Source organism: Glycine soja, chromosome 7, assembly GCF_004193775.1.
Source record: "Glycine soja cultivar W05 chromosome 7, ASM419377v2, whole genome shotgun sequence".
NCBI classification, from domain to species: Eukaryota; Viridiplantae; Streptophyta; class Magnoliopsida; order Fabales; family Fabaceae; genus Glycine; species Glycine soja.
This window is the reverse complement of record NC_041008.1, coordinates 3045984-3055871: the sequence shown is the minus strand read 5'-3', so window position 1 is coordinate 3055871 and position 9888 is coordinate 3045984. Positions and strand designations below refer to the sequence as shown.

Sequence of the window (9888 nt, the reverse complement as noted above, 5' to 3'; positions counted from 1 at the left end):
ATGAAGTAAAAATAAAATAAAATTCTAGAAATAATAATCTGTTTTTAATTCAAAATTTAAATATTTCTCTCATTCTTTTTTCTCTCTTCCTCGTTTCAAACAAACAAGGTTATGAATCTAATTATCTTTTAATTATGAGTTAATAACTAATTGTTTTGGATATTGAAATTTAATCAAGGGATTAATTTTTTTATTAGTATAGATCTCTCGTGAAGTAAATTAAACCCTAGATAGTCAGGAGAAAGTTATTTGCCAACTATTTTTTTCTCATTTCTTTCACTATCTAATTGTGTATAATTTATTCCCGTATTTTTTTGTATAATTTATTGAATAAATTGCTAATTTGATTATTTAAAAGTATTATTCTCTCATTTTAAATCTGCACGTTTCTCTTGTTCTAGAATAATAGCATTAATTGCACTGTCCAGTATGAGCATTTTTGCTTATCATTAATTGAAACTCCAAATCAATGACATTGGTTCTTTCATATTATGTGTGCTCTTATCGGCCTGTCAGTTAAAAATCTTCCCACTAAGCACAATGATGGATCAAATCCGTCATTTGTTACAACATCTGCTGGTATGTCAAGTCCAGCATCATCGTCTTCAAAGTCCAATTAGTCTTCTAGCTAGGGTAGCTTCTTCAGTAGCCATGATGAAAACAAACACGAAACAATTAAGCAATAAGGAAAGGATTGAAGGAAAACAACAAGTGCAATCCAGATTTGTGTAAGGATTGTTGGTCTGAACTTCTCATTGAGAAAGAGATACAATGATCTCCTTGTTAGTTATTACTATTAAGCACTCTTTGAGAAATCGTACCCTGACTCAACTACTATTACTCAACATTTGAGAATTATCATCTCTTATCTTATCTCTTACTACCTAGTGTAATATTTCACAAAAAAAAAAAAAATACTTGTATCTTTATAATTTAGATAATATTATATTTTTAATTTTTAATATATTATTTCACAAAAATATATTTATATATATATATATATATATGCCTATAAATATTAAAAATATATATTTAATTAAGTAAATGTACATATTCACACTTGTTTTATATTATTTTAATTCACAAAAAATATATGTTAGTGGACTATTTCACTATGACCATGGACATTTGTATTGTTATTTTTTTTCGTATATCAAACTTTTTATTTATTTAATTAAGTAGCACTACTTCTTAATTCTAATCAAATATATAATAGGCAATAGTCTTGTCTGTGATTTTTGCAGCATATTAAAGTAAATTTGGATGTTTACTTTAATTAAGTATTTTCTGTTATTTATATTAATTTTGATGTTAATTGCATTGGAAGAAAATATTTTTAAAAAAAATTGTTTTTAAATCAAATATTTAATCTTACTGATTACACATATGATACAATTCTTTCTTTTTTAAAAGAATTGTTACATCTTGAGTTATAAGATATTAATCTTATGTCCAATTAAAATAAGACTACAGATATCCTTATTATAAATCTCTATTTATTTATTTTAATTTTTTATTTATTTTATAGTGAATAAGTTTATTTCGGGTAAATTTCAAATTACACACTTGTATATTTTGAAAACATAAGTTGTGAGTATACTTTTTTGGCTCGTTGATTCTGTTCTCAAGTCTGCAATTTTATGGTCATGTGATGAAAGTACACGTTGCAGAAGATACATGATCAAGGAAAATAATATGTTGATGATGATACCTCAGAGTTGTATTTTATGGTCATGTGTTATTTCCTTGGGAGGGTTGGGTTTGTTTTCCTAGAAAGGTAGAACAACCGAGTACAAGTAAAAAAAAAAAAAAGTTATGCACTCGAATCAAACAACTGAATGCATTCACTGCTTAAGGTATATATAATTCTAGTCACATCTTGCCGGTAAGCATACTTGCAAACTCGGCTTGATTGTTGACTCGGTCGAGATAGTGAATCAAGGATCAGTGATCTAATCGGTGAGTCATTAATTAGTTTGATTTGATTCGATATATATTAAAAATTTAAAATTATATATGTATCTATTATATAGAAGTATATATCTAACATTATTTGAGTAAAAAAAGTTTATACATACACCAAAATTTAAAATAACGATTGATAATAATGAGATATCAAAACGATGTCGTAAAGGTTGTTCATTTTTTTTTTGTAAAATCAGTCGAGTCTAACCAGTCAAATCGATATCTAATACTTAACCGATCGAGTCAATTATATGACCGATCTAATAACGAAATCGATCTGGTTAGATCATTGAGTCCTGATTGAACCAATCTGACAAATTGGACCAAATTGAATTTTACAACTATGCTAATCATGTTAATAACCGGTCAAACTCAACAAATTGTTAATTGTAAGATATTTAGATAAGAAATATCTTAATTAAGTTACAAGCATATTAGTTTACAATTATATATAGATTCTAGTCACAAATTTCACAAAGATATGGTGTATCTAGACAAATTAATAAAATGAAGTATAGAAATTAAAAAAAAAAAGAAACATTTTCCGCCTCACAGATATGTAGCCATGTCAAAAAGCTCCTGTCAATATATATCCTTCTCATCACAAGTAGCTTTGTATTCTATTATTTCTTAATGCAAAAACAACATTTCTTTCATTATTCTACTAACCTTCTAAAATAAATCCTAGAAGTCCCAAAAAAAACAGCAAGGCAGAAAGTCCAAAAAAATCTAAACAAATTTGGGGCATTTGGAATACCATCACCCAATTCTACTTTACGAACAAAACTGAGGTATTGTGTAGTGTTGATTGTGCTGACTCCAAACCCTCTTAACTGCAATGGTACATACTTGGATGTGTGCGTTCGCGATGCTACTGTAACCTTAATCTTCAACCTTGGATGATGTTTGGCACGACTATTTAGGTAGCGAGAACATGCTTGGTCATACATTAGATACACATGATCCGATTTAATACCATGACGTGGTCTGTCTAAGTACACATTGATATTGCTACCTTCACCTTCTCCTCCAGTGCTTATCTTAAATTCCAAAACCAAACCCTCATTAGGGACTTCCGGAACAACGAAGCCAAAAATGAAGCCCAAGTGATCAGAGGAGTGTGGAGCAAGAACAAAAGAGAGATCAATAGTCACGTAATCACGCTGTATTGTCTTATGCACCAACCATTCTGGAACTTTGCTTCCCGGGTACACATAGGTACCTTGATGGGCATCACCAAATGTGGACAAATGTTGGTGTGCAAATTTCATCATGTTAATTTGTGCATTCAGCTCAATAGCCTTGAGAGAATGTTCATCCAATTTCAAGCAGTTCCAGAAAGCAACCCTTTTCTTATTTTCCTTCAGTTGTTCTCCAGCAGTAGAAGGGAACATTACAGTCTCCAATGATACACATCCACGAGCATCTAGTGTTTCAAGTGACGGGGGAAGCTCCGGTAGAGTTCGAAGCTCCCTGCAATGTCTTACATCTAGATGTCGCAGCTTTGTAAGATGCTTGATACTTGTTGGTAAGTTCTCAATGTAAGTGTATGCTAGACGTAGCTTTTCAAGCTTGCTTTGAAGTCCAATAGATGAAGGCAATTGTTTGATACTAGTGAGTTCTAAATTCAACCTTACCATATTCTTTGAGGTCACTGAGAAATACTTCAGTGACATGCAGCCATAGAGGGAGAGATAACGAAGAGAGTCCAAATGGATATTGCTTCGGAGGCTTCTAAGGGAAAAGCAACCACCTAGATACAATTTCTCAAGCTTTTTGAGAGAGAAAACTGATGGATGTACACTAGTTAACCCTACACAAAATCGGAGATCCATTACTTTAAGATTTGTGGCCTTTGATAGGTCAGGCAGCTCCTTTAGTTGTGTGGATGAATGGAGTATAAGGATCCTCATATTCACAAGATCCTGCATGTAGCAATTAAAACAAATGAAGACATCTCAGCATGAGCTAATGAAAGTGGGTAATTAATTTTGGATTGTTTGAATTAAACATTTGTTCTTTTTAGTTGTTCCCATTTTAAATTTTAGTTTGTTACGGTCCAATTCCTACTAGCTGGCCCAAAAGAAATGCTATTCGTCTCCTTTATTCAAAGGAAACGCTAATAGGAAATAGGTTCTAGAATGAGCTTGTTAGGATGTGTTAGGAATCTGTTATGTTTTACTGCGGTGTATGCATTATTAGTTAGGAGATTTGCATCATGTTGCTATATATATTTATATGCACAGCAATTGTACTGCTCTAGAGATTAGAGAAAGAATGAATTCAGAAGTTAGTTTCTATTTCCCTTTTTCCTTCTAATTTCTATGAAGTTCTCCGTTACTCGAAAATGGCCCCGTATCATAGTTCCTATAGGAGAAGTCCTTAAACAGATTTTTGTGGCTGTTTATTACAGCTAGAATTATTTTTTTTTAAACAATTTTACACTGTTAGAAAATATTGTCTAAGATTAGCAAGAGAACTAAAACATTAGAACGTGCATGTGTATAAGAACTAAATATAAATTTATGGTATAAGGACTAATTAAAATTTAAAATGAAGACAAAGGTAGAGACCAAATAAATAATTTAAGCTTTTGATTCGATGAATTTAAATTCAAGCTCAATTAATGTAGAGATATAGTACTTACTGGCACTGCTTGCCAAAGTTTTTTCACTCGGCTATAGGGCAAGTTCAGTTCAACAAGATTTTCAGCTGAAAACTTTGAAGGCAGAGATTCCAAAGGGTAATGGGTCCAACGAAGATATCTCAATTCATTGGACAAAGATTCAAGCCCTTGGGGAAGATACAAGCCCCCTTGTTCCCGGAGGCAACTGCAGGACCCTTTATTATAAAAATCTAGAAAATATAGTTTGCTCATCTTAGCAAATACTTGAGGGTTTAATTGCAATTGCTTGATTCCCGACAAGTTGATGACTATGCTTCTGATAGCCTCGTTACCCTGCAGGGAAAGTAGTAGAAAATTTTCAAACATCATTATAAGCTATTTTCCTACAAAATTCATATATATAATTCTATCTTTTACCTTGTTATATTTTAGTACTAGATAAACGTCATCAGGATCCAATAGTCGACTTTGGCTTCTAGGATCTTCAATGGATTCTTGGCGAGCAATCTGCCAAGCTGTTTCTTGTATGATGTTGTGCATGGTTACAATATTTTCTTGAGAAACACTAATAAGAGCTTTATCCTTCAACCTTTCTAATCCCGCAGCCACTGAATAATCATGATCTTTCAATAAAATTTTTATTTTGTTTACTTTCAGATTCAGTCCATCGAAAAAACATGCAATATCCAAAAATATCTTCTTTTCATCCTGATCAAGATCATTGTAGCTCAATTTGATAATATCATGAACCTTTTTGCTTTGCACTTTCTTAAGCCTTTCAAGTTGGCTTTCCCAAATTTCTTTCTCTTTTCCATGAAGAAGGTGACCCAAAACTTTAAGAACTAATGGAATGCCTTGTGCATAATTCACCACTTTCTTTGAAAGCTCATGGTACTCTCTTTCAAGATGAACTTCTTTAAAGGCATTCAAATTGAAAAGCCGTAAGGATTCATCAAAGTTTAATGTCTCAACCTCGTATATATTAGCAGACTCTTTAGCAAGTACCTGCTTATCTCTAGTTGTTATGATGATTCTGCTACCTAATCCAAACCAATCACGTGTTCCAGCTAAAATTTCCAGTTGTTCAGAATCATTGACATCATCAAGAATGATAAGAACTTTTATACGACGAAGCCTTCTCTCAACATATTGAGGCAATCCATTAGGTGTGTCAATTTTCAAATCTTCTTCACCTAATAATGTTGAAAAAAGCTTTTTCTTTAAAGAGATAATTCCATGTCTTCCCGACTCTTCTCTTATGTTAGCCAAAAAACAACAACCTTCATATTCAAAACAGAGTTTATTATATACTTCTTGGGCAATGGTCGTCTTACCAATACCTCCCATACCCCAGATCCCAATAACACGAACATCTGTTGCTTCTAATTGTAGCAATGATTCTACATGTGCAATTCGTTTACCAACTCCAACAAGCCCTTTGGAGTTAACTTGGTGCACATGATTCAACCTCAACGACACACATTTAACTATCTCTTTAACAAGCTCAGCTTCATCCCTGTGCAACCAAAAAGAAAAGAAAATATGTATAAACCTATAAATATCAAGTACACGTTATAATTACTTGAAAAGGCTTTACTTTGAATGTAAAACTATAAAGAGAAATCTTTTAAAATATAAAAAATAGTCATGAAATTTGGACACCCAAATAATACAAGCACCCTATACATTAACACTCTTCATTTCTCTCAATTTTTCTCTTTTTATCATATCACACCATCAATCATATTAATTACTTAATTTATCCTTCCTATCTCTCACTAGGTGTAAACAAATGTTGACTGTCCAACCATCTTTTTCCTGTAAAAATGTTGAAGTACTAATCATTCTGAATAAACTTTAATTTGTTTGCTTGAGGTGTAATTTAACCATCAAAATTGAATGGACGACCAAGAAAGTATGGTATGAATGATCTCTATCCTAGCATGAAACTTCTAGTAATTAAGATCGCATAAAGTACTATGAAATTAAGTTAATATATTTTTTTGGTAGTAAATTAAGTTAGTATATTAATGTCTAATTTTAAACCAATCCAAGGCTTGTTCCTTTCACTCTCATTCGCACCTAACTTTTCGCAAGTTCAAAGTAACTTGATAATATACATACGCACATATATATATAGCCAGAAAATATTGAACATTTATTTGGATACTTACCGAAAAGTTGATGAATGAAATCCTGATAGATTAGCAGATTCATTCAAAGCAGATCTCCAGGTCTGCATAGTGGTCAAATTATGTCTTACTTCGTGTTTAGCGAAGGCATCTCCATAAGTCCCCTTTTGATATCGTACATTTGAAGGATCCACTTTGTAGAAGATAGGTAGTAAAATCTGCCCATCTTTTTTTCTACACTCAACAATTTTCACAAGTTCAAACAAACACCAATGCGAAGAAGCATAGTTTTCTGAAAATATAATCAATGAAATTAATGATCCTTCAATTGCATCAAGAAGTGCTTCAGATAGTTGATCCCCTTTGAGAATCTTGTAATCTACAAACGCATGAATTTGCCTTCGATAAAAACCCTCAACCAAATGGCTAAGGAAATCTTGTCGTATGTCAGCGCCGCTAAAGCTAACAAAGACATCGTACTTTATCTGAGGGGTATCATTGGGACGACAAGTAAAACATGTCACTGGATTTGAAGAATTATTATTGTCTATCTTTGCTATTGCCAGCAAGAGACAAACAAGTACATGTTTGATAATTGTATGAGAAACTACTCGGAACGAATAAGAATATGGCATTGGATTGACTATACTCTGGACCTTTCTTTGTCTCTGCCCCTTTATCCAAAATACTGATCAGCCACAAGATATCTAGCAAAGAAAAGATATCAAACAGTTTCTTTTTAAAAGTTTTAAGAATAACTCAATAAGTACAGAAAAGTAGGACAACCCAGTAGAAGTATAAGAATAAAAAAGAGTTATGTGACTCCAACCTCAAACAACTGAATGCATCCACATACTGCTTAAATCACTCCTAACCGCTTGAAGAACTGTGATAGTCTTTGTGTGCTTTTAAGGGGTCACTTGGATCACTATAGTGGTAGTCTTTTAGTATATAATATATATATATATATGTATGTATGTATATACACACACAATTAGCAAGCAATTTCATCTACTTGGTCTACCTTTTTTGTTTCACCATGTCTTTGTAAGAAACTGAATGACTAATTTCAAGATAACCACAAAAGAGGTGAAATTAAGAAAAAAGTTGAAGAAAAAAAAGAGAGCATTAAAAAGTAAAGATGGATTAAACAACCTCATTACTGACCTGGAACGTGATTCCTTAATTTAATTTAACCTATTGGATGAAGATTGTGTAGTTCCTTCGGTCCCAGAGGAGTTGAAAGAGCTTCGATCCTTAGCCTTAGGATTCAGTGTAAGAGTTTATGGTTTATGATGGCTGGTTATGTAAGACTAGTTGAAATGACGAGTACATAAAGTTGACTCTACTCCCATCATGCACCTCTAGTCTTCTGTCCACACAAAGATTGAGACATTTATACACACGGGTTTAGAAATTTTGCTAGCAATTTAACTATACTTTTCCACCTTACCGTATATTCTTATTCATATGATGATTTTAATTTCTTTTACACGGATTGGAAATTTTGTTAGCAATTTAACTAACTTTACTTTTCCACCTTATCGTGTATTCTTATTCATATGATTTCTTTGACTCTATAATATATAATTAAACATTTTGTATGCATGAGATGAGATGCTTTACAGTTTTTTATAAGAGGATACCTAACCATTTTGTGTTATATATATATAAAACAAATTATTGACTGCTTCCAAGAAGTTGATTTCATGTGCTGGATTTGAATCAATCTTTCTTATTAAACTCAAAATATCTAACATTTTATTACTTGTTTATCTAGAAGTGAGCACGTGTATGTGTAAAGCTTGTCAATGGATAAAAATTAAAGCTAATAATTAATCAACATGAGCCATTTTTATGGTATTATTCTCTTGTTGTTTGAGATCTATGTTTCTAGCCACACAAATTGGATGTTACTTGCATTTCTCCTCAAACCATTTTATTTGAGAATTTTGATAATATACATATATGTATTTAATATAATGCGATAAGACGGGTTTTTTTTTTTCTCATTTATATGTTAGAATATGCTCCTTTTTTATTGAAAAATCAATAATACTTAAAATAAGAAAGAAAACTCATCTTACTGCATTATATCAGAGACACATATATATTCATTTTCAAAACTCTCAGATAAAGTGGTTTAAAAAAAAATGCAAGTAACATTCAATGTGTGCTCAGATATTATAGATTTTAAAGAACAAGATAAGAATACCATAAAATAATTAATATCTACAAAGAGAAAAAAATATAAATATAATAAGGTTTATAATGATAGAAAGAAATCGATTTAGAGAAAAATAAGTGATGTTGAAATAGATGTTTAAAATAATTAAATATTCGTGTATTTTTTTATTTTAGCGAAAGTCTTCATTCAAATATAGTAAGGATTTGTTAATCACGGGAAGTCATATCAAATACTCCTCTTTACAGATTTATTATCGTTAACCTCCCAGCAGCATATTTTTTTTCGAATGATCCCAATAGCATGTCAATACACAAGACATACCATGGCTAACTTCCCACAAGGTATGAATATTTTTTTTTATATATCAAATTGATATTGAAAAAAATTTATTTATATTACTTAAAATGAAAAATAATAAACAATTCTTTTACATGTGTATATATGACTATAAAAATTTGAATAATAATATTAGCTACGGTTTCTTTTGTCCACTTAATTATGCCATCTACCAAATATACATGTCTTTTTCCATTTTTTTCTTATTTCTTTTACTATATATGTCATAGTTACCAAATATTTATCAACTTATTTGCTGATAATTGATCTCTATGGAAAGTAAATATGATTGACTACTTTTGTAAAGTATCTCTTCTTAATCACTTTTTTTTTTCATTTTTCCAATGATCAATGTGGGTTCTAGAACAACTCATCTATTCTTAAAAAAAAAATATAATAGAACGACTCGTCTAAACTCTTAGTTGTAAAAAAAAATTTGTGGGGTTCTAGAATATTATCGACCCTTGTATTGTAGCCTGTCACGCCATGCTGACCAAGTCTCCTCGTGAGACTTAAAATACAAAAAGTAAATTGAAAAACTTTAGAAACATTTTTTTATATATAAAAATAGATTATGAATTTATTTCAAATCGAATTTAATTCAAATCCTACTCATGTGCATATGTATAATTTAATTTATG

At 31.1% G+C, this 9888-nt stretch overlaps 1 protein-coding gene across 5 annotated transcripts; it reads right to left on the bottom strand.

Moving 5' to 3' along the window:
* Window positions 1–2523: 2523 nt before the first annotated feature.
* On the bottom strand, window positions 2524–8100 carry LOC114418160 (disease resistance protein RML1A-like). 5 transcript variants are annotated; one of them, XM_028383370.1, is made up of 6 exons: window positions 7891–8100; window positions 7553–7651; window positions 6766–7430; window positions 5009–6107; window positions 4613–4924; window positions 2524–3890 (listed from the first exon to the last, which is right to left on the bottom strand). In XM_028383370.1, exons 3-6 carry the CDS (start codon window positions 7356–7358, stop codon window positions 2622–2624), a joined length of 3273 nt encoding a protein of 1090 aa, XP_028239171.1. In that variant the 5' UTR covers window positions 7359–7430; window positions 7553–7651; window positions 7891–8100; the 3' UTR covers window positions 2524–2621. The 5 variants fall into 5 exon arrangements, with proteins under 5 accessions (XP_028239171.1, XP_028239168.1, XP_028239169.1 ...); XM_028383367.1 differs by having other exon boundaries at window positions 7553–8100; XM_028383368.1 differs by having other exon boundaries at window positions 6766–7786.
* Window positions 8101–9888: the final 1788 nt, after the last annotated feature.